Below are 24,395 nucleotides of genomic sequence, written 5' to 3' on the forward strand. Positions count from 1 at the left end.
TTCCACTGTTCCTTTTTTTAAAGGGACATGCATGTTAATAAAATGCAAAATACTGTGCAGACATAAAGTTCAATATTTGTTTTGTTGTGAAGGAAACAAATCTGTCTTCAATATTCGACATTTATGGACAAGATTTACAAGGTGGCCATCACCTCATCCTATCTTTATTTTTACATCCTTATTGTTGTAATAGAAATATCATCAAGAAGTGCTTCTGGTGAATTACCTGGACATACTCACTGCTTGTTTTTATTGGCAGATCGTTTCAGGAAAGAAAAAAAAATATGATATGAGAAGTGCCAATACCTCTCCTTTCAACGCTTGGCCTCCAGTGGCTAAGGGGACTATTATTTCTTTCGGCTCTCCTTTTTAAAATGATATTTTAATAACTTGTTTGAAACATTTGTCAATCTCTAAAGGAAATAGACTCCATAAACATTCAGCAGGCTGCCAAATGAATGTAACACTTCGAGGATTATGTAAATGATTATTTAAATTGAGGGAAGGAAAAAAAAAAGATTTGTTAGTTGAATCCAAACCGGAAAGACTTTGTTGCCTGGTATCTCCGTGCATGGGGCCCACTTTGGAAGACTGTCTGTCTTGTTGGGACAACATGCCAGAGTCGCTAAGAGTTCCAAAGCCCCCACTGCTCACTTGTGGGAACCGATCACAGGTGTAGGGGGTTGTTGTCTCGTTGCTATGGAGACCAGCTCTGGTGCGCTGCAATGTTAATCTGATAAAAGTTAACGGCGAGAACATACAGGGAAGTCCATATTATTTGGCAGCACAGAAGGCTGGGTGGATTTTTTTTTCCCCTTGAAGATGCTTGTTCTGGAGGTACAGATGGAGACCTTGTAACAGGGTAGCTGTATTTCCACTAAAGCTGCAACGAGGGGGAAATGTAAGCTCGGATGAAAAGAGATTATGTCGTGATTTCTAAAGAAGAGAAGGGAAAGGAGATGGGAGGAAAAGGAAGGAGAAGAAAGGAAAGGGAAAACAAAAGAAAAACAAAACAATAACTTACGTATCTCCCTGCTATATAGCTTGACGTGCACTAAGGATATGATTACTCATGGTCCTCGTGCCGAGGCTTATTATTGACTAGTGTGAATTGGCTACCAGTGCCCTCTTCTGGACAGAATGAAAACCTCGGGTGATTTGGTACTCTCATGGCTGATCCATAGAGATTAGACAGAAATGATAGGGTTACTTTTCCTCTCTTGTTCCAGGACTAGTTGATCCTAAACAGTCGGTGTTTGTACAGCATCGCACAGAGAATGAAATCTGCCAAAGGGCGGTAGGAGGGGGTAGCTTTGCAAACCAGAGGCAAGAAAAGAGCTCATTTTCTCATGTGTGACATGATGAAGAATCTCATTCTGCCAGATGTAGGATCATCGTGGGGTGATGCAGTGGAAAGGACAATTGCATCTGCAGTTAGCGGACCTGGGTTTTAATCCTGCTTCGGATGCTTACTATCTGGGGGACTTCCGACAAATCCCTTAACGTCTTTGAGCCTTGGTTTCCCCATTTGTACAAAAAGGGGATTGGATTAAATGTCTACTGAGTTCCTTTCCAGTTTTAAAGCTATCATCCTGCGATTTAGGACCAGAACAGAGCTTGGAGCTCAAAAAGATCAACCATTTTCACATTAGAGATGAAGAAACTGAGTGACTAATCTAAAGCTACCCAAGTTTTAAGTACCAGAGTTAGGATTTGAATCCAGGTCCTTTGACTGCTCCAAGTGCAGCGTGTTTTCTACGGCTTACTGCCACCTAATCCAAATTCTCAATTACAGAAATACACGAAATCCTCAGAAAACACAGAAATTTAAAAAATCTTCAAAAAATATTTAAATAAAACCCAAATCCTCAAAAAAAAAAACCCGTCTTAAATAAAATTGTTGTTGTTCAGTCTCATCTGACTCTCCGTGACCCCATTGGGGGTTTTCTTGGCAAAGATACTGGAGTGGTTTACCATTTCCTTCCCCATCTCGTTTTACAGAGGAAGAAACTAAGGCAAATAGGGTTAAATGACTTGCCCAGGGTCACACAGCTAGTAAGTGTCTGAGGCCAGATTTGAAATCCTGAAGATGAGTGTTCCTGACTCCAAGCCCAGTGCCCCTAAAGAAATAAAAACCAAATCTTTAAAAACACTTGAAGGGGGAAAACCCCGCAAAAAACCAAGAATGGTTTAATTTCATGTCTTTCTCCAACTTTAGTAAATATTTGTTGAATTGAATTGAAATGAATATACCTCCTTTTCCTCTCTTAAAAATCCGGATGACTAAATCCCTTCCCTATCTCACATTGTTAAAATATTGGTATTTAATGTGCATCTATACATATACACACGTATACAGATGAAATTATATATAATGTGTGTTTGTATGTGCATATATATGTACATATATAAGCACATATTTATATGTGTGTGTATATATATATATATATATAATATGTATTTTTTTTCTGTCAGGCACTTAATTTGTAGAAGTCTTCCACTGATACTTCCATTAGAGGCAATGACCCCAGCATTACTTGTCTCAAAAGGTTTCAGTTTCTCATAAGTTATCAGTGGTACAGTGTGTGAAATCAAAGCCAGGCAAGCATTAAAAGGTCTCCTCCTGGGTTGGAATCCTTGAAGGCCAGTTCAGACCAGCAGGCTTAAATCCTAGCCCTTGGAAACTCAGCAGTTTGGGTTTGCAGGGGGCTCATGGGAACAGTCCATCCCTGAATTTGATCATGGAGCATAGAAGATTCAAATGCACTCACCAATTCATAGTCAAACTCACCTGAAATCATAAATTAGCCCACTTGGGGCTTTATTCTTGACCCAAGAGCCCAAGAAGGGGTTTGCGAACTTCAGGGAACCTGATTCGAGCTTTTAGACTCTTAGGAAATCTGGGGGATGGTTTCCTGGCTTCAGGTTTCTTTACTGTTCTGCCAAGTACTTCACCTTACCAAGTTAATGGGAAGTCTGCCAATCATGAAAAGCCTATTTTCACTCATGTCAGGGTACACTAACCCACTGAGCCTCAGAAGTGTCCAGATTTGCCAGCGTGGGTAGGCATCTCCTATAGACTCACTTTCTAAAGTCTTTCCCATAAAGATGAGACAGGTAGGGAAGTTGATCACCTACAGGGAAAGCTAACCCCTCCTGCTAGAACCAATGCTAAAGAAATTTCAAAGATAGAAGTACAAATGTGAAGTATAATGCAGTTGTGTCCTTTCTCAGTTTCTTACAATAATAAAAATTATTTGTAAGGACGCTAAATTATCTCATATTGCTTTGGCCATTCCTGAATGTGTTTTATAATGCTTGAAGAACACGGCATAAAAAGTACTGTAATGTACTGTCTACTTACTCACCCGTAAGTGTCTTTACTTCCAATGGCTTTTACCTTCTATAAATAAGGAGCCTGAAGCTTCTTCGACACCCCCTTTATTTTATAGTTGCTTTTTTTAAGGAGGAAGAACAGAAACTATTTTCCTGATGAATTGTTACATATAGACAACTTCTACAACGCTAGATTTAGAACTAGAAGGAGCCTGATGGGTCATCTATTCCTTCCTTGTTGCCATATAAGGAATCTGAAGTACAAAGGTGAAGTGACTTGCTGAAGGTCACGTAAAAATAGCCCATGGCAAGAGGCAGGTTTTGAATACAGGTCCCATAATTCTCGTTACACTTTTTGTTCCATTACACCACAACATACTGTCCTACTTATAATTCCATCCCTTTCTGTCCTGTGCTGCACCACGTATGGGCACCAAATGGGCACCAAAGGTAAATAAACTAGCAGTAGTTGTGCTGAGAATAGAGATAAATCTCTCTGGCAGAGGAACACTTCCATTTAAAAAATGCCACGAATGGTTCAGTCACTGTGAAAATGAAGATGTCACGACTAAATAGGAATCTCCAGTCCCTCAGCTGTCAATAATTAATAGATTATTTACACTTGCACATTCCCATTTCCCAGCTTTCAAGATTTCATTTACACTCTGCTCCTCTGCTCAGCAGCAAATTTAACATCCTTGTGACCTTCTTCTGCCCGACGCCATACACCCAGCAAATAGGGTTGGAACATCATCTAATGCGTGCATTTATGAGAGGCAGCAAGCTCCAAATATTGGGAAAATGACAAATGTCAGTGTTTCCTATAATGCACTGAAAGGGAAACAGATTGTTCTCCAGGAAAAATCAATTAGCAAAGCTTCTCTGCAATGTTGTTCTTAGGAGCTAAGACATTTGCATCCTATGGTGCAGTATGGCTTTTATAGAGAAGGTTACTGATTAAAATCTAAAGGAATTGATAGCGAGATCACAATAGTTACATAATAAATATAAGACTACTGGACAACTCCTTACATCGAAGATGTTCTAAGCCCGGGTTAATTGTACTGCAAACACTAGTTTAAAATAATTGAAGAGTCATTAACATGCTGATCCCAAGAAACTCTGTGTGATATCAGGAATTACACATTTTTTGGAAGAATGGGTTTAAGAGGAATTAAGGTGTCATTTTTTAAAATGCCCTATTAACATTGAGCGGCAATATAAGCAATTTCACTTGCCTAGTAACTATTAACATGAAATTAAATAAGTTCAACACATAAAGTGTTGTAACATCGTTTGACTCTGCTTTTCTTCCCCGCCTCTCCCCTTCCCCCATAGTCCTCATTAATACTTGAAGGGAAAATCTACCACTTTGCTTCTGTCTTTGTATCCTGGGCACCTAGCACAGTGCCTGGAACATAGTAGGCACTTCATAAATGCTTGTTTATTTCTTTTTGTCCATTTATTTATTCTCATTTACTTCTCCACACATTATCATAGGTAGGGTGTATACCATTATCCTAGTTGTTTCTTTTTGCTTTGCATTATCTCACAAAGCTCTTTCCAGAATTTTTGTGTTTACCATACTTGTTGGACTTAGCTGCATTAAAATATTCTGTCATAGAGCTTCTTTTAAGTATAAAATATACCCCAAAGCATATCATAATCCCACACTATGTATAATCTCATGCAGACCGCCAACCCGGAATTGGATGGTACCAACATGTGGTCAGATATATGCAGGAGGGATTGTCTAGATGACTTAACACTTAGTCTGGAATCTCCTGCTAAGACTGATTTATGACCTGAAGTTGTTGCAAGTTTGCATATTAAGAGGTTTGCTACAATGTAAGAATTATGTGGAGGCCAATAGGCAGAATAAAATAGGAAGAATGCCGGAAAACATCTACGCTGTAGCTACTTCATAAAAAAGGATGTCAAGGGTGATTTGTGGATTTTCTAACTTGAAAATAAGTGTGCAGATCATGTGTCAACATTTGCATTAATGATAGTGTGATTAATAATGGAACTCCACCAGACGGAGCCCTCCCTGCCAAGCTTCAGTTTGCAAGAAACATGTGTCTGTATTTTATCATCCCTTCCTATAAACCATGAATGTGATGTTCTTATTGGATCACTGTCATAGTCTCCATTATGAATAAGAAAAAAAAAGTCTCCTTTTTTTCCAGATCTATCTTTCGGCGTGTGTCGCTTAGGTTGGAGCCTCCCTGCTATCCCTCCCACTCCTTGCTTTGGAGGCCATGATCATCATGCTGGAGGGAAGAACAAGAGTGTTGAAGCTCAAAGAGGTTTTAAGGGATGCTATGTGGATGTTGGGAAAGTTTAGAAAGGTGGAGCTCTCTCCACCTGCTCCCATTAAAACAAATCAGTGGGCTGAAGAGGCTTTCAACCAACTTGAAATGTCCCTTTTTTTAGCTGGTATAGAGCTGGCTTTTTTCCCCCCTGCCACTTGCCTTTTCAATATTTTAATCAATACTGAGGATAATCATCATGCTCTGTGTTTCCATAGGGCTTTCCTGCCAGCACAAGCTCTTATACAGCTAATATTGCATCATAGAATTCTAGGGCTTGGAGGGAACTCAAGAGGGTTTTTAGTCCATCTCCCATATTAACTTAAAATCTAAACAATTTTTAAACTCACAAAGCAGAGATGTAATTAGGAATTTTTGCTCAAATTTGGGCCAAGGGCAAGTAGTGTGACACATGCCTCAATTAGGGGGAATTTAAGGAGCACAATATCACCCTAAGGTAGGGACACCAAGATCCTAGAACATTAGTGCAATGAAGCTGCTGGAGAAAACACTCCATATAAAGGAGAGCAAGGTAGTCAAGTCAGGCACTAAGGAAAGAAGGGTGAGAGGGAGGAATGGAAGGAGGGCGACCGAAAAGAATGACAAAAGAGAAGGAGGGCAGAGGGAATGGAAAAAGGATGGGAAGGTGGAAGAAAAGCAGGAAGGAAGGGATGAAGGAGGAAGGAAGGAAACAGGCATTTATTAAGTATCTACTATGTGCCAGGCATTGGTCTATGTATTTTACAGACATCTTATTTGATTCTCTTAACAACCCTGTGAGGTAGGTATTATTATCACCCTATTTTATAGTTAAGGAAACTGAGACAGGTTAAATGATTTGGCCTGGGTCACTCAGCTAGCAAGTGTCTGAGGTCAGAGTTGAACTCGGGGCTTCTTGACTCTAGGCCCAGAGCTCAACCCACTATACCACTGAAGAGCTTTATTAAAAGTTTACTATATGCCAGGCACTATGCTAAGCATTCAGGATGGAAAGAAGAGTGAAACCACAGCCCCTGTTCTCACTTTCTAATACGTGAGATGGCATGCAAACAATTATGCATGTACAAGATATAGGCAGAGTAAATGGCAGAAGGGAGGAACTATGGGGAGGGGCAGGTTAGGCCTCTTGTAGAAAGTCACATGAGCTGAATCTTGAATAAAAACAAGGAAGTCAAAAGAGGTGAGAAGGGAGAACATTCTAGATATGGGGGACCAGCAATGAAAAGGCCTGGTCAGGAGATAGTGTTGTGTGCAAGAACAGCCAGAAGGCCAGTGTTCCTGGATCGGAGAGTAGGTGAAGGGGCATAAAGTATAAGAAGACTGGAAAGGTAGGAAGGGACAAGGTTGTGAAGCATTTCAAAGGCTAATCAAAGGATTCTCCATTTGATCCTAAGGGTAATAGGAAGTCACTTGAGTTTTGTTTTGTTTTGTTTTGTGGAGGGGGGTGTGGCGAGGAGGACTTGCATAGTGAGACTTGAGCTTTTGGAAGATCCTTTTGATAGCAGAATAGAGGATGGACTGAAGTGGGGAGAGACTTTAGGCAGGAAGACTACTACAAGATTCCATGTGTGACATGGCAAGGGCTAGAGTAGCGGCTATGTGAGTGGAGAGGAGACAAGTATGAGAGATCTTGTTATAGTAGAAAATACAGTGTCAAGAAACAGGGTGGCTCTGTGGGGTGTGAGAGACCAGTACCATATCATACCGTAGAAATTGTGAACCTAGGTCAGTAGGAGGATGCTCTCAATAATGATGGGGAAGTTTGGAAAAGGGGAGGGTTTGGAGGGGGAAGGATAACAAGTTCAGCTTTGAATATGTTGACTTTTAGACGTCTACAGGATATCCAGATTGAGATATCCAATGTGCAGTAGCTGGTGGGAGACTGGAAATCAGCAAAGAGATCGGGACTTGATAAATCTGAGAATCATCAGCTTAGAAATGATCATTGAATCTACGGGAACTGATAAGATCACCAAATGAGTTAATGTAGAAGAGAGAGCCCAGCATAGGGCCTTGTGACACTCATATTTACAGACCTGGATGAAGAACCAACAAAGAAAACCAGAAGGGAAACCACCAGATAAGCAGGAGAACCAGAATAAAGTAGTATTACAAAAACCCAGAGAGGGGAAGAGAGTGATTGACCAGTAACAAAAGGCTGCAGAGAGGTCAGAAAGGATAAGGAATGAGGAAAGGCCAGCAGATTTGGAGAGAGAGAGAGATCATTGATAACTTTAGAGACAACAGTTTCAGTTGAATAATGAGGTCAGAATTGCTGAGAGTTTAGAAGAGAGTGAGAAAAGGGACACTTATTGATGGCAAATTTCTTAAGGAGATTAGCCAGGTAAGGGAGGAAAGATATAGGATTAAGCTAGTTGGCAGGTTGGATTAAAATTGCTTTTGTTTGTTTTGGATTTCTTTTTTAGAGGTGGGTGGGGATGGGGATGTTTGTAGGTATCAGGAAAGGAACCAGGAGATAAGGAGAAGCTGAAGATTAACAAGTCCGGAGCAAACCCTAGCCCACCACAGCATCATCAGAGGATCATAAATGTAACCTTAAAGATTATCAACCCCCTTATTTACAGATGAGAAAACTCTGGGGGCTCAGAGAAGCTAAATAACTTACCTAAAGGCACACAGTGACAAGTCTGGGATTCAAATCCAGGTCCTCAAACTCCTAATCCAGACCTCACTCTCTAACGTGAATTATTCTTGCTAACTGGGCTCTAAGCTCTCTGATTTCTACTATATTGGAGGACTGCAAGTGCCATCAGTGCCACCTAAAGTTAACATCCTCTAAATTTGGATCAAAGCTCTGGTTGCCTCACCTTAATGAGGGCTCTGCTACAATTAGGAGCTATTAGTAAGTTATTTCTGGCTTCATAATTTATTTGTTTTGTTGTTGTTTTCATCATCTGTCAGCCATGTCCAACTCTTTGTGGTCCCTTTTGGGGTTTTCTTGGCAAAGATAGGGGACATTTCCTTTTCTGGCTCATTTTACAGATAAGGAAACTGAAACAAATAGGGTTGTGACTTGCCCAGGATCACGCAGCTACTGTCTGGATTTGAACTCGGGTTTTTCTGACTCCAGGCCTGGCACTCTATCCACTGGGCCACCTAGCTGCCCTATTTTAATTTATACTATCAAGTATAATAATAATAATAATGATAGCTAGTATTTATATAGCACTTCAAGATTTTCAAAGGGCTTTATATATGTTATATCATTGGATCCTTGCAACTCTCCAAGGGGAAATTGAGTTTGGAAGTGACTTGCTCAGGTTCACACAGATAAGGCAGCATCTGGGGCAAAATTCAAACTTAGGTCTTCCTGACTCCAAGTCCAGCAATTAATCTACTCTACTTCCTGGCTGCCTCATGGAGGGCAGCATGATAGAGAGCAATGAACACCAGAGGACTCATGTACAAATCCAGCCACTGAAATTTATTGTGTGGCCTTGGGCAAGTCTTCTCCTCTCCCCTCATGGCACCTCTCTTTTCTCATCTGAAAAAATAAGGGGTTTGGACCAAGCAGCCTCTGATTCCTTTCTTGCTTTAACTCTGTGATCTAACCCACAGCTTTCAACCCTCTTTAGAGGCAGTCACATTTCACCTGCTTCTCAATTCAAGCCCAGACTCACACCATCTCCATCAGACTCCTCTGCTCTCTGATTCGAGGGCTGGAGGGTACAGTACCAACCTCCTCCCAATGCCTTCTTTTTATAGAGTCCAGAAACTGGACTCTCAGTTTACTCCATGTTGCATCTGCTGCTCTGCCTGGTTTCAACTCCAGGATACCTTCTGATCTTTCACCTTTACCTCCATCCCTGCTTTCTTGCCTCCTGTTGTGTGTTGTCTCCTCCTTTAGATTGTAAACTCCTTGAGGGCAGGGACTGTCTTTTTATGAATTGTATCCTCAGCACTTGGCACAGTGCCTGTCACATAGTAGGTGCTCTGTTTTTTTGTATTGGATTGGACAATAGATAAAATCCCAGGCACAGAGTCAGGAAGACCTAGGTTCTTAGTAGGAAATTGAAGACAGGCAATGTATTTGACCACTCTGAACTTCAGGCAACCCTGTAGGATTACAAGTGATAAATAGAATAGAATCTATATCTGGTGGAGAGAGTTCCCACACCAAGATTTCCAACACCAATTGAATCACTGGTCCTTGATGCATTGTTGTGTCCCCTGTTTAGCAATGTGAACCCCATTTCCTTCTATACCATCTTCAGTTGCTGTACCATTTGCCAGGCTGTGTGTTTAAGAGGACCCAGTTGAACCTAAAAAGGCTTAGCCTCCCAGCTGGAAGGACCATGTAGCATGCTATACTTCTATCTTCTACACTTTGTTGTTTTTAATATTTTCAAGAGGTAACTGACAGCAACACTTTAGCCCATGGAAATAAGTGGGACAGCACATGCCTTCCAGCCCAATCCTCTTTCCACCCATCATGTCTGTATTCCTTTGTTGATTATTTACTGCATAGCTGCACATGCTGACACAGTAAAGGCATCTGTAAATGAATAGCAATGTAACCTCCGAAATGACTAGAGAAAATGCAATCAAGGGAAACTAAGGCCCAGGTATTGTATTCCACTTCCCTAAGATGCTGTTTAAAAAAAAAGAGGTGCCAATGGCTCATCAATGGATCAAGAAATTGAGGGTATTTTTCCACCCCAGCCATATAACAATTATATTGGGGAAATTAAAATTAAATCTAAAAATGACAGCAACAACTATCTCTCTGGAAGATCTCCTTTGCCTTGGAGGCAGAAAGATGAATGGCTAGTAATATTCTCCCTTATTAACCTGTTTCACAACACAAAATTATCTTTTTATCAATAATCTCTGTAATATAGAGAATTCTCTCCTCCTGCTGTGGACCGTTAGTGTTTCAAGATGGCTAGTGATAAACAAAAGAAAGATATTGCATAGAGTTGATGTATCACGAAGCATCCCTTCAATATTTAGACAACTAGAATAGACTTCAGGTGCATGTATGTTGTGACACAGGCCAACAGAAATGTAAAGAATTTTCACCTAAAGTGAATTTTTCAGTGTGAGTTATGACCGGGGGTGGGGGTAGGGGGTGGAAAATGAGATTTGCAATGTAAATGCTAATCCAGCCTTGTGCATGACAGCTCCTACACTGCTACGGTAACAGATAATAATGAGCATCTTTTTTACTTCTTCAGTTTAATTACCGTAGAGCAGCCTTCTCCAGCTTCTCCTGTTATGGCTGTGTCAACACATCAATTCGAAAATCTGGTTTTTCTGAGGTTTCTATCTCCTCTCTAATACAGAATGGCTCCTTAACAAGCTTCATCTAAGATGGTACTTTTAAACATTCACATTTTAAAAAATCTATTTTCAACTTGATTTCCTTTTTTATTCTTCCCTCCTCACTTCTTCTCCACATGCAATGGTAAGAACCGGATTTCAGAGCTCCCCCAATATAAAGTTGAGATGTTATACTTAGAAAAGTCACCACCTGAAAGAGATGCTGGTAATTTTGTAGTCCTTGGGGGCAACAGTTGAATGGCTCATATGGAAGACACCCTAAAAAAAAATCTGTTGCCATCCACTTGCCCAATGTTCTAGCTCATCAAGATCGTTTTTTAAAATCCTGACTATCATCCAATGTGTTAGCTATCCAGGGGCATGCTGGGAAATGTTTAACAATCTTGTGTGGGGGGAGGAGAATATAGTCCCAACAGACTTTTAAACCTAAAACTCAGTTAATATTTTCTCTATCACTTTCTTAAGTCTAGACAATCAACAAAACAATAAACTAAGCCCTGATTTGTAGCATTTGCCAATTTCCAAAGTGTAAACACTCATCTAGAAAATGTAACAATCTGCTTTCCTGAGTAATTTGAGCTGGCTCTTGCACACCCCTCTATAGCTCCTAGCTTCAGGCCACCTGCAAATCTGACATGTCATCTTTGTTTTTTTCCAAGTCACTGATAAGAACGTTAAATACCACCAGACCAAAAACCATTCCTTAGGCTTAGAGGACTCTACTTGAGACCTTCTTCCAAGCTAAAATAGACTCAGTAGTGACGATCCTTGAGGTCTAATCAATCAACAGAAGCTGAATCTCTGTGAGAATCAGATCCACCTAAGAGTATTATAATCTAGCCCATATCTCTATATCTCACTTAACTTTCCTGGCACTCAGTTTCTTCATCTAGAAAAGTAAGGAATTGGATAAGTGGCTTTTGAGGTCCCTTCCAGCTCTAAACTTATGATATTATGATCTTTTATGCACATATTAATAAGATAATTTGTCAAATTATTTGCTGACGTCTAAATTTACAATATCCAGAGCATTCTATTGATCTACCTCTTTAGTTACCCTGTCAAAAAAAATGGAAAAAAATCAAATTAATTAATTAATGAGGCTTATCCTTCAAAAAGACATGCTGGGTTTTTTTTATAACTATCACTTCTGCTTTTCTAAGGGATTACAAAGAATTCCTTTATTAAGTATTCGATGATTCAATAAGAGACAGTATAGCTTAGTGAATAGACAGCTGACCTTGGAGCCAGGGAAACTTGGAGGTTCAAGTCCCACCTCTAACACAAACTGGCTGTGTCACCCTGGGCAAGTCACTTAACCTCTAAGTTCTCCCAAGCAATTCTCTCAGAATAGTAGGTACTGACCCTGAGGAGTATTATCACTTCTAGTCTCAAGGGAGCAGTGAACAAACCTACCCCCACCACCTTGGAAGCACTGAAAACATCTTAACATCCAGAACTAGCTCTGAAAAGAGCAGTAAGAAAAAGCTTGACGCTTGGGACAATGTCCTCCTACCCTTATCCTGGGAACAGAGTCCAACACTAACATAAAGTTTAAACTCAAGAAATAGACTGGAAAATGAGCAAACAAAAAAAAAAACCCAACCTTAAAAAGCTACTGAGCTGACAGGGAAGATAAAGATACAAACTCAGAAGAAGAAAATGATGTCTACAGGTGAGATACAAAAGAGCTACAAGTAAAGCCTCAAAGGAAAATGAGAATTAGATACAAACCCAATGAAAATTCCTAGGAGAGCTAAAAAAATCATTTTAAAAATCAAGTAAAAGTGGTAGAAGAAAAATTAGGTAAAGAAATGAGAGTGAGGGAAGAAAATTATGAAAAAACAATTAACATCTTGGTAAAAGAAGCACAAAAAATATTTATGAAAGTAATACCTTAGAAAACAGAATTAGTCAAATGGAGAAAGATGTTTAAAGGTTAACTGATAAAAATAACTCCTTAAAAACCAGAATTGACCAAATAAAAAAAAAGCACAAAAGCTCACTGAAGAAAATCATTCCATAAAAATTAGAATTGGGCAAGTGGAAGCTAATGACTCCATGAGATATCAATAAACAATCAAAGTTAAAAGAATGAAAAAAATAGAAAAATATGTGAGATATCTCATCTGAAAAACAATTTACCTAGAAAATGGATTAAGAAGAGATAATTCAAGAATTATTGAACTACCTGAAACCCATGATCAAAGAAGGAGCCTAGATATCATATTTCAAAAAATTATCAAGGAAAAACACAGACCTTACAAGGATTTTGAAAAGCCAAGAGATTCAGAGGGCCCTCCATGCACCACGCAAAAAGATTCATCAATGAGTACTCAAGAAGAACCCACTGAAGAACTTGAGAATCATGGTGAAACTAAACCCATATGCCAAGGCAATGCACTGGAATAGAATTCTATGTCAGGCTAAGAACTGGAGAGTCCAAGAAAATAAAAGAGCCTCCACACTAAAGAAGATTATGGAGGCAAAGAAAGCAGAGGAGGAGGAGGAAGAGGAGGAGGAAGAAGAAGATGAAAAAGCTTGTAAGTAATAAGAAGGTTGCAGGGGCAAAGAAGGTTCCAGGGTAAAAGAAACCAGCAGAGAAGAAGCTTGGGGAAAAGAAACCTCCAGCAGCAAGGAAGCCTACGGAAAAGAAGCCTGCAGCTGAAAAGAAACCTGCTGCACAAAAAAAAAACAAAAAAAAAAAACCTGCAGCTGATAAGAAGCCTGTTGCATAAACTCAGCATATCAGTTTATCTATTGGGCCACAATCCATTATGTCAATATTGTGAATTTCTAAAGAATAAATATTCAAAGTGGCTTTGGGAAAAAAAAAACTGAAACAATTTTTAAAAAAATTATCAAGGAAAATTTCCCTGATATCCTAAAACCAGAGAGCAAAATAGAAATTAAAAGAATCCATTGGTTACCTCATGAAAGAGATTCCAAAATGAAAACTCCCAGGAATAGTAGAGCCAAATTCCAGAGCTCTCAGGTCAAAGAGAAAATATTTAAAGCAGCCAGAAAGAAGCCATTCAAATACTGGGAAGCTACAGTCAAGATTTGGCAGCTACCATGTTAAAGGAGTGGAGGGCTTGGAATATAATATCCTGGAAAGCAAAGGCTCTAGCATTACAACCAAAAATAAACTGCCTAGCAAAACTGAGTATAATCCTTCAAGAGAAAAAAAAAATGAAAAACGACAGAGGGTATTTGAACATTCCTGATGAAAAGACAGAGCTGAACAGAAAATTTGACTTTCAAATGTAAAACTCAAGAGAAGTATAAAAAAGTAAACATGAAAGAGAAATCCTAAGGGACTCACTAAGGTTAAACTGTTTACATTCCTGTATGGGTTGGTGATACATTTAACTCTTAATAATTTATTTTCATTATTAGAGCAGTTAGAAGGATTCTATATAGAAAACGGTGAAGGAATGAGTTGGTTATATTCGGATTATTAAAAAAAAAGGATGGATGAAAAAGAGGGATGCACTGGGAGAAGCTGGAAGAAAGATGAAGAATGGGGGAAATTATCTCACATAAAAGAGGTGCACAAGGAAGAGTTTTTACAGTAAAGGGGAAAACAGGGAGGGGGCATGCAGCACTTGAACTTCACTCTCATCTGAATTAATTCAAAGAGAGAAGAACTCTCTCTCTCTCTCTCTCCCTCTCTCTCTCTCTCTCTCTCTCTCTCTCTCTCTCTCTCTCTCTATTAACTGGGTATAGAAATCTATCTTACCCAACATGGAAGTAGGAGAGGAAGGGGATGGGGGGGTGTAATAAAGAGGAGGGCAAATTAAGGGAGGCAGGGTTCAGAATCAAAACAGACTTTTGAGGAGGGACAGAGTAGAAAGAGAGTGAGAAAGATAAAACAGAAGAAAATAAGATAAATTGAAATGCACAGTTAGTAATGAAAACTGTGAATGTGAATGGGATGAATTCCATCATAAAGCAGAAGTGGACAGCAGAGTGGATTAGAAAGCAGAATCTAATGATATGTTGTTTACAAGAAACATGCTTGAAACAGACACACAAATAGAGTTAAAAATAAGGGGCTGAAACAGGATCTATTATGTTTCAGATGAAGTAAAAAGGCAAGGATAGCAATCATAGTGCTAAAGCAGAAGGCCAAGAGTCAGGAAGACCTGTGTTGAAATCCGGGCCTCGGATTCTCAGTAGCTATGTGATCCTGGGTAACCCTGTTTACCTCAGTTTCCTCATCTGTAAAACGAGCTGGGAAAGGAAATGGCAAACCACTCCAGTATCTTTGCCAAGAAAACCCCAAATTGGGTCATGAAGAGTCAGACATGACTGAAATGACTGCACAACAGCAACAAATCCCGTTAGTATATAAACTATTTGCAAAAATAGGTAAGGATGGAATCCTACTAAATTCCTTTTATGACACAAATATGATCTTGATAACTAAACCAGAGAGAGCAAAAACAGAGAAAGAAAACTATAGGACAATTTCCCTAATGAATATTGATGGAAATGTTTTAAATAAAATACGAGCAAGGAGACTAAAGAGATCATACACTATGACCAGGTATGATATGTGTCAGGAATATAGGGCTAATTCAATATTGGGAAAACTATAAGCATAATTGACCATATCAATAACAAAAACAACAAAAATCATATGATTATATCAACAGATGCAGAAAAAGCTTTTGATAAAATATAATACTCCTTTCCATTAAAAAGATACTAGAAAGTATAGGAATAAATGTTGTCTTTTTAAAAATGATAAGTAGTATCTATTTAAAGGCAAAAACAAGTATTATCTGTAATAGGGACAAGTTAGAAGCCTTCCCAATATAATCAGGGATGAAACAAGGATGTCCATTATCACCACCATTATTTAATATGGTATTAGAAATGTCAACTATACCAATAAGAAAAGGAAAAGAAATTAAAGGAATAAAAATAGGCTATGAGGAAACAAAACTATCACTCTTTGTAGATGCTATGATAGAATAGAAAACGCTAGAGAATCAACTAAAAAACTAGTTGAAACAATTAACAACTTTAGCAAGTTGCAGGATATAAAATAAACACACATAAACCATTAATATTCTATATATTACCAACAAAACCTGGAAGGAAGAAAGAGAAATTGCATTTAAAATAACTGCAGACAATATAAAATACTTAGGAGTCTATCTGCCAAGAAAAATCTAGGGACTTTTTTTTTTTCAAAGGTAAGACTCAAGAGAAGCATAAAAAGGTAAACATGAAAGAGAAATTATAAGGGACTCACTAACATTTTTAACACCATTTGAAGTTTTATTTGCAAAGATACTGAAGTGGTTTGCCATTTCTTTCCTCAACTCATTTTACAGATGGGGAAACTGAAGTAAACAGTGTTAAATGACTTGCCCAGGGTCACACAGCCAGTAAGTGTCTGAGACGGGATTTGAAATCAGGTTCTGCTGACTCCAAAGCCAGCACTCTAGCCACTGGACCACCTGGCTGCCTCAAACCTAGGGACTATATGAACCCATTTACAATGCATTTTTCATACAAAGACTAATCTAAACAACTATAGAAATATTAATTGCTCATGAGTAGGTTGAGTCTATATAATAAAAGTGACAATTTTACCTAAATTAACTTACTTATTCAGTGCCATAACAATCAAACGACCAAGGAATTACTTTATAGAGCTAAAAAAAAATAATAAAATTCATCTGGAAGAACAAAAAGTCAATAAGACCAAGGGAAGCAATGAAAAAAAATGTGAAGGAAAGTAGCCTAGAAGTACCAGATTTGAAACTATATTACAAAGCATTCATCAAAACAATCTGTTACTGTCTAAGAAAGAGTGATGGATCAGCAGAATAGATTAGGTACACAGTAATCTAGTATTTGATAAAACCAAAGATCCAAGCTTTGGGGATAGAACTTATCATCTGACAAAAATTTCTGGGAACATTGGAAAGAAGTTCAGAAGAAACTAGCCCCAACATTTCATATTGTATATCGAGATTAGGTCAAAATGAGTATGTGGTTTAGATATAAAGAGTAACATTATAAGCAGATTGGGGAACCACAACGAATTGTACCTGTTCGATCTCTAGAGAAGGGAAGAGTTTATGACCAAACAAGAGACAGAAAGGCTCATGAGGGAAAGGTAGATAATTTTGATGACATTAAATTTAAAAAGTTTTGCACAAACAAAACTAATGTAGCTGAAATTAGAAGGAAAGCAGAAAATTGGGGGGGGCAGATTTTATAGCAAGTTTCTCTGATAAATTCTTCATTTCTCAAATATGTAGGGAAATGACCCAAATTTGTAAAAATTGGAGTCATTCCCCAATTGATAAATGGTCAAAGGACATGAACAGGCAATTTTCAGAAGACGAAATCCAATCTGTTAATAGTCATATGAAAAATGTTCTAAATTACTATTGATTAGAGAAATGCAAATTAAAACAACTCTAAGGCACTACCTCATATCTTTCAGGTTGGCTAACATGACAAAAAAGGAAAATAATAATGCTGGAAAAGATATGGAAAATAGATCCACTAATGCACTGTTAGTGGAGCTGTGGATTAGTCTAGCTCTTCTGGAGAACAATTGGAAACTATGCACAAAAGGCTATAAAATTGTACATACCCTCTGACCTAGCAATGCTACTACTATGTCTGTATCACAAAGAGATCAAAGAAAAGGGAAAAGGACCTATATGTACAAAAATATTTGTAGCAGCTCTTTTCAAGGTGGCAAAGAATTGGACATTGAGAGGGTGCCCACCAATTGGGGAATGACTGAATTAGTTGTGGTACGTGATTGACATGTAATACTATCGTGCTATAATAAATGGTGAGCAGGATAGGTTCACACAGCTAATGTCCTGAGGCAGTATTTAAACCCAGATTGTCCTAACTTCAAGTCTAGCATTCACTCCCCTACCCCACACTAACTTTACGTACTTAGAACATCTTTCCTGTTTGCTATCGTTACTGTTATCTCTGGTCATTCGGTTGTCTTTGTCTTCTTCCCATTTTCTTGTTTCTCTTGTCCTGTCTCACTCTTGGTGACCCCATGGACCCATGAGATTTTCTTGGCAAAGATATTGGAGTGGTTTGCCATTTCCTTGTCCAGTAGCAAACAGAGGTTGACTTGCCTAAAGCTACACAGGAAGTTTCTGAGGCTGGATTTGAACCCAGTTCTTGCTGACTCCAAGCCCAAATTTCTATCCATTGTACCCACTAGTTACCTTCATCCTATAGTCAATTTTGAAGTTGTGTCATCTCACAAGTTACTGTTGCTCCACCCTGTGCCTCTCTCTCCCCCACCAACAAAGCCTTTTTTCTAGGGTCTGTCACTTATCACTTAGATTACCCATCAACTAAATTGCAAACTAAACTGTTCCACGTTAAGGAAATTTCCTTTGTATCCACATGATAACTATCTCTGTAAGCTGCTAGTAGTTAATTCTTATTAATTAGTTAATTGTCCTCCAGGCTACTCTTAGTCCAGACGGTTAACCTGTTTTGACAGTAATAAAAACCATCTTTATCAAGTGCCATTTTTGCCAACTCACTTCCATTTTCAAATCCCTACAATGATTTTCCATACTTTTCCACATCAAATTAAGTCCCTTGACCATAGAATCAAGGCCTCTGCCAACTCACTCCCATCCTTAAATGCCTAAATGGTTCCCCATAATCTTCTGCATCAAATCAAATTCAGTCACTATAAAATCAAGACCCAATATTATTTGGCCTCCTCTAACCTACTCTTTAATTGCTATCCTGAGCAAACCTGCCATTGCCTTCAGGCAAATATGTTTTGTCATCCCCCAACTAATATTTTCCTTTTTCCTCTTTGCTTTTGCAGCATGAGTCAATACCTCCCTTTTCTCATCCAACATCATCTCTCCAACCTCCTGAATTGCATCTTAAAACTTATCTTTTCCAAGTCACTCCTCTCAAAGGGTCAGACAGAGTACAGCCATACTATTCACTCTAACATAATTATACTACTTGTAGAATGCCCTTTGACGACATGAAACTCATTCTTCCATTCCGGTATTCAAATAATATTGAATTTCTAATAAGGCATTGTGCTAAAGCACCAAAGGGAATGCAAAAGAAAGTGTGTCCTAGTCCCTACCCTCAAAGAGCTAACAATGTAACAGAGAAGATAGGACATGTATGTAAATATAGCTACAGTGCAAGGCCGCGTATACTAAGCGACATATGAATGGTTCAGATTAAGTTCTATCAAGGTATACTGGAGGAAGGAGGGCTTTCAACTAAATTGACCATAGGATCCTAGGTACAGACCTGGAAGAGAGCTCAAGGACTATCTAGCCCAACTCTCTCATTTTACAGAAGAAAAAAATGAATCCCAGGGAGATTAAATAATTTGTCCAAGGGCACATGGAATGTTTCAGAGGCAGAATTTGAACTCAGGTCTTTTGATTCCACAACTAATGCTCTTTGCATTTAATTTTAGAACAACAATAACAAAAAAAAAACAACAACTAGTATTTGTGTAATGCTTACTGTGGTCAGGTACTGGGGAATGAGTCTATTTTTAGACCTGAATCTGTAACACTAGCAAATTAAAGAGTTGGAAATTTGGGAATGTTTTCCATGGAGCTCAGAAGGGAGGTCAGACTTAGAGATTTAAGAGTCATCTACATAGAGATAATGGCTAGAACTCTAGGAGTGGATGAAAACTGCAGAGGAAAAGAGCAAGTAGGTAAGAAAAAGCCAAATACAGTGATGGGGGAGGGGAAGTTTAGCATTTGACCCTGAAAGAGTTAACAAAGTCAAGTCATGACTCACTTAAAAAGTGAATTTTGTCTTTATGAAACCCTAGTTAGCATTGAAGGCCCTGGAACCAGCATAGGCTTTGGAGTTAAGAGGATCTAGGTTCAAATTGACCTTCTACTACTTGATTGCTGTTAGATCTTGGACAAATTACACATCCTTTCTGGACCCCAGTTTCCCCATCTATAAAATGCAGGAGGTGGACTCAGCATCCTCTGAGGTCCCTTCAAGCTCTAAATCTATAAGCCTCTGACTCCTTATTTGCTGACAAATTTATAGAAGCCAGCTTCAAGGTAACAAATCGGGGGGTTTCTCCCCCTTGGATTCTATACTCTGTTAATCCCTGATAACTTTTCTCTTCAAATGACATACTATACCACTGTAGAGCACTGTGAGGTATTAAATGTTATGCATAGATAGGTACCTAATGGTGGATTTAAAGATGTTGCAGCGAGCAGTCCAAGTTCTTTAATTTTCCTGATTATAACTGCATTTGCATAATGTATGAATTCAAACATTATTGCTGTTAAATAATGCATAAATATTCTCCCATGCCGAAATATGTCTATTTCCTCTTCATGAATTTTGTGGAGTGTATCATCCCGTTGTTGTTCTACGTTAAAATGTACTTAGAGATCCACATGCATCAAGACTATAACTGAGGGAAATATCATAGCTGGAAGAAAGATAGTACTCAGAACTGTAAATGAAGTATGCATTATTAAATGGGCCAGGTTGTCCCCTCTTTGGGGTGCATCACATTCAGAATCCAATGCTTAGCATTTCAAAAATGGCAAATTCTTATTTGATCACCTGGTAATCACTGGGGATTTACATGTTTAATAAGACTTTCCTGATAGGCCTTAGGAGAAAAAAACAAAACTATTTTTCTTCTTTAAAAAAAAAACTAAATCAAAAAAGGATAGGAACTTAGTCATACATTGGGGGAACTTCCTTGCAAACTAACAAATACTATCTAAATTATTAGAGGCAATTATAACTGGGATGAATTTCTACTTCAGCAATACAGATTTGAATATTCCATTTTAATGTAGTTTCAATGACTCTCATAAGGGCACCATAGCTCTTCTTGTTTTTACAAAATATGTGTTTAAGGCAAGATGTGGGTGTTTATTTTGAACCATGCTATCTCGTTTCTCTCTTTCAAATGGATGTCTTATCCTTTAAGTTTTCTTTCTCTTCAAAAGTGACACAACCTGGCATTTCACTCAACACGATATATCTCTGCTTTTGATCTGTGGGAAACCCCTATACCTCTTTGCCCGTTCTGCTGTACGCCAAGGTACACCTGGTGATGGATCTGGGACATAAAATTCTTTTGCTGGGACATATCTTCTTCCAGTCAATATGGGTTTCTTTGATGGTACGCCAATCCGAATAGTAGCTTTTCCTTTTCGACCACTTCCCAGAATTATAGTTCTTCTCTTCTGTTTGCCTTTGAAAAAGTCCTTTAAAGAGGAAGAACTTAACCACTTAAATTCTGATTTAGTACTCTTTGCATTATGGTTAAGTTTATCAACAATTGCCCTCATCAAAGAATGATCAACAAGTGGGTTTTTTCTTATATCCAGAACCACCAGAGTTGCGTTGGATTCCAGACTATCTAGTAAAGCTTTGGCGCCCCCACTGCTAATTCCACACAACTGCAGGTCAAGGGCTCTCAGCCATAAATTGTCACAAATCGAGTCTGCAAAAGCATGGGCACCTTGATCGCCTACAAGTGGGTTGGAATTGAAAGTGACTCGCTTCAAGCCACCCATGCCCTCCAGATCAGCATTTCTGCTGCGAAGATTGGCGGTCCAAACTTCCTCATGCCTTTTTACTGCCTGATATTTTAAGACGTTGGATATATGCTTTGCTCCTCGCCAAGTAAGATTGCACGCAGTGAAGTTTACAGTCTTCAGAGTTGTTATGCTCCTGATGTTTTGACAGATTATTTCTAAACCTACATCTCCAATTGGACAAAACGCCAGAGAGAGGTGTGCCAGGGATGCTGATTTACTCAATCCCTTGGCTAAGAACATTATATCTCGCCCTCTTAAAAGGATTCCCTGAAACTCGAGGTTGGTTAGAGCAGTAGATGTGGTTAAGCAGCCTTTGATAGCTTTACACAACTGAATAGTGACTTCTTTAGTAGTGACGGCGGGGATGCGCCTTCTCGTGTAGGATTTATGCTTCTCCATCAGAGTGTCTTGCAAGGATGGCTGAAAGGTGCTCCTGACTGAGACGGAGGGCAGGGTTTTGTTGATCCTCAGGGCGCTCAGCAAAGGCACCCAGTCCAGTAAGCGGAGGCGATCCGCATTAAAGCCCAGCGTACCCATCTTCAGGCTGGTCCTCACCGCTGGGAGAGGTACCAAGCCCTGGAGCGCGCAGATGTGCTCATACTGCGAAAGGAAATCTGAGCAGCCCTCTTTGCGCGGCTGTGCGGTGTTGGTCATTTCTTGACATCGATCGGAACCCCCCGCCCCTGCACAGACAACTCAATCCTAGGCACATCTATCTCAGTCCACTCAGTCCCACGCTGCTGCCTGGTTTTCTGCCTCAGATGGCTCCAGCTTCGTTGTCCATCCCGCAGCCTTAACGCCCTTCCAAGAGCAGGGCTTCTGTTTCCGTCAGGAAGATTCCGAGGCCCTAGATACTCTTGTCCTCGCCCTCCTTCTATTGGCTGAGAGGATGGAATTCTCCGATGCCAAACGTTTCCTTTCTGGGGATTCCATTTTCCTTATCGGTCAATTGAAGGGGATGGAAGTGCTAGGCAGCGAGGTGTAGTGGATGAAAAGGCAGCCTATGGAGTGAGAAAGATGAGTTCAAATCCCACTCCTGTCAAGGACTAGCTGGATGACCCTGGGCAAGTCATTTAATCCTCTAGGCAACTCCATAAATTACAGAGCGGTTGTGGATCTCTGTCAGTGCTAAAGGATTGGGCTTTTCCATTTCTAAATCTATAATGAGAACCCCTCATCTTACAGGATCATAGATTTAAAGTTAGAAGAGACCTCAGAGTCCATCAAATTCAATTTACCCATTTGATAGATGAGAAAACTGAGGCACAGAATGACTTTTCCAGGGTCATTCAGCTAGTAGGGATCTGAGACAGAGTTTTAATTCAGGTCTTCCTGACTCCAAGATAACCACTGAGCCACCTAGCTGCCTTATTCATTGGTATAAGGGAACTCCCAGAAGAGGAAAGTCCTTCTATCAACTCAGGTTGCCACCTTCTCTACAATTTATAATCTTAGAGAACTGGCTAGAGTACTGAAAGGTTGTGACGTATGCAAGTTCACCCAGACAAGCATGTGATGGAGGTGGGATTTGAACCCAGGTCATCCTGGATTGAAATCAGCTCTCGATACACTACACCAAGCTGCCTCACTTAAATCTCCGAGGGAACCTTTTAAATACTGTTTTCTTTTCTGGTATGTTGTTATGATGCTAAAAGGTATCTGTTCTACTGAGGTATTACTGGTATGTCCCCCCACCCCCAACACATACACACAGTTCCATGAACATGGGAAGAGTAAAAAGAGTACAGGGGTTTGGAATCAGACAACCTGGCTTCAAATTTCAGCTCTGTCACTAAAAATCACTTTTGAAGCTAGTCACTTAATTTTTCTGGGCCTCAATTTCTTTAATTTTTTAAGAGATAATTGGTAAAAATAACCTCTAAGGTCTTCCAGCTTCAAATCTATGGTCACATGATTCTTCTACTAATTTTTAAAAATCAGATCTGTGGCTTCATGAGGATAGGTAATTCCCAGTGAAGAAGCTTCCTTTGTTAAGGTAGATCTATGTCTGCTTTGTCACTAAGCCTTAAAAACTTACCTGGAGAGTTTAGAGGTTAAGTCCAGGATCATACAGTCAGTGCCTGTCAGAAGCAAATTTGAATCCAAGTCTTCTTGATCCAAAGGCCACCTTTCGAATTGATAGCTAGCTGAATTTGTAAGCCATTTCAAGAATTGGTGGGGGTGGTGATGATAACTGTGGCTTTTTAAAGGTGTAAAAACTTGGAAATAATTGTAGGCAGAAGGAAAGCTGTCAATGGAGAGGGAAGGAAGCAAATTTGTTCAGGAGGCAAAACAGAATGGGATCCAGACAAAAGTTTTAGAGAGACAGTGGCATGTAGATAGACTACCTTAATTGTGCTGATATGTCCAGGAGGTCCTTCTGCTGAAAGTCACATAGTCCTTAAAACTTTGCTCCCGATCAGTGGTTCTCAAAATCTGGGCCCAGCACCCCAGGGAGTCACTGAGACCCTTTCAGCACGTCTGCCAGGTCAAATCTAGTTTTATAATAACACTAAGACATTACTTGTCTATAAAATATTCCTTCCCCTTTGTAATTTCGCATCTATGTGAGGTCAGATTTTTTTTCCATATACTTCAGCCAAAATACCTTAACATGTCACAATAGATCGTATACAAAAGCAGATACAAGAACCCAGCTGCCTTCTATTAAGCCGAACATTAAAGATATTTGAAAAAAAAATACGTAAAGTGATGCTGGGTGGGTGGGTGGGGGAACTAGTTATTTCTCATAAAAAAATATTTTGTCATGTAATGGTTTTATTGCTATTTTAAATAATATATTTTTAAAAATTTGTCCATTCAATTTCTAAAATGAGAAATAGAT

The 24,395-nt window shown here is 39.2% G+C and overlaps 1 protein-coding gene across 1 annotated transcript; it reads right to left on the reverse strand.

Moving 5' to 3' along the window:
- Positions 1–20,204: 20,204 nt before the first annotated feature.
- On the reverse strand, positions 20,205–22,374 carry LOC118858779 (centrosomal protein of 78 kDa-like). Its single transcript, XM_036769404.1, has one exon. The coding sequence runs from the start codon at positions 22,202–22,204 to the stop codon at positions 20,975–20,977; it is 1,230 nt and encodes a 409-aa protein (XP_036625299.1). The 5' UTR covers positions 22,205–22,374; the 3' UTR covers positions 20,205–20,974.
- Positions 22,375–24,395: the final 2,021 nt, after the last annotated feature.

The sequence above is a fragment of the Trichosurus vulpecula genome, chromosome 7, assembly GCF_011100635.1.
Source record: "Trichosurus vulpecula isolate mTriVul1 chromosome 7, mTriVul1.pri, whole genome shotgun sequence".
Lineage (NCBI taxonomy): Eukaryota > Metazoa > Chordata > Mammalia > Diprotodontia > Phalangeridae > Trichosurus > Trichosurus vulpecula.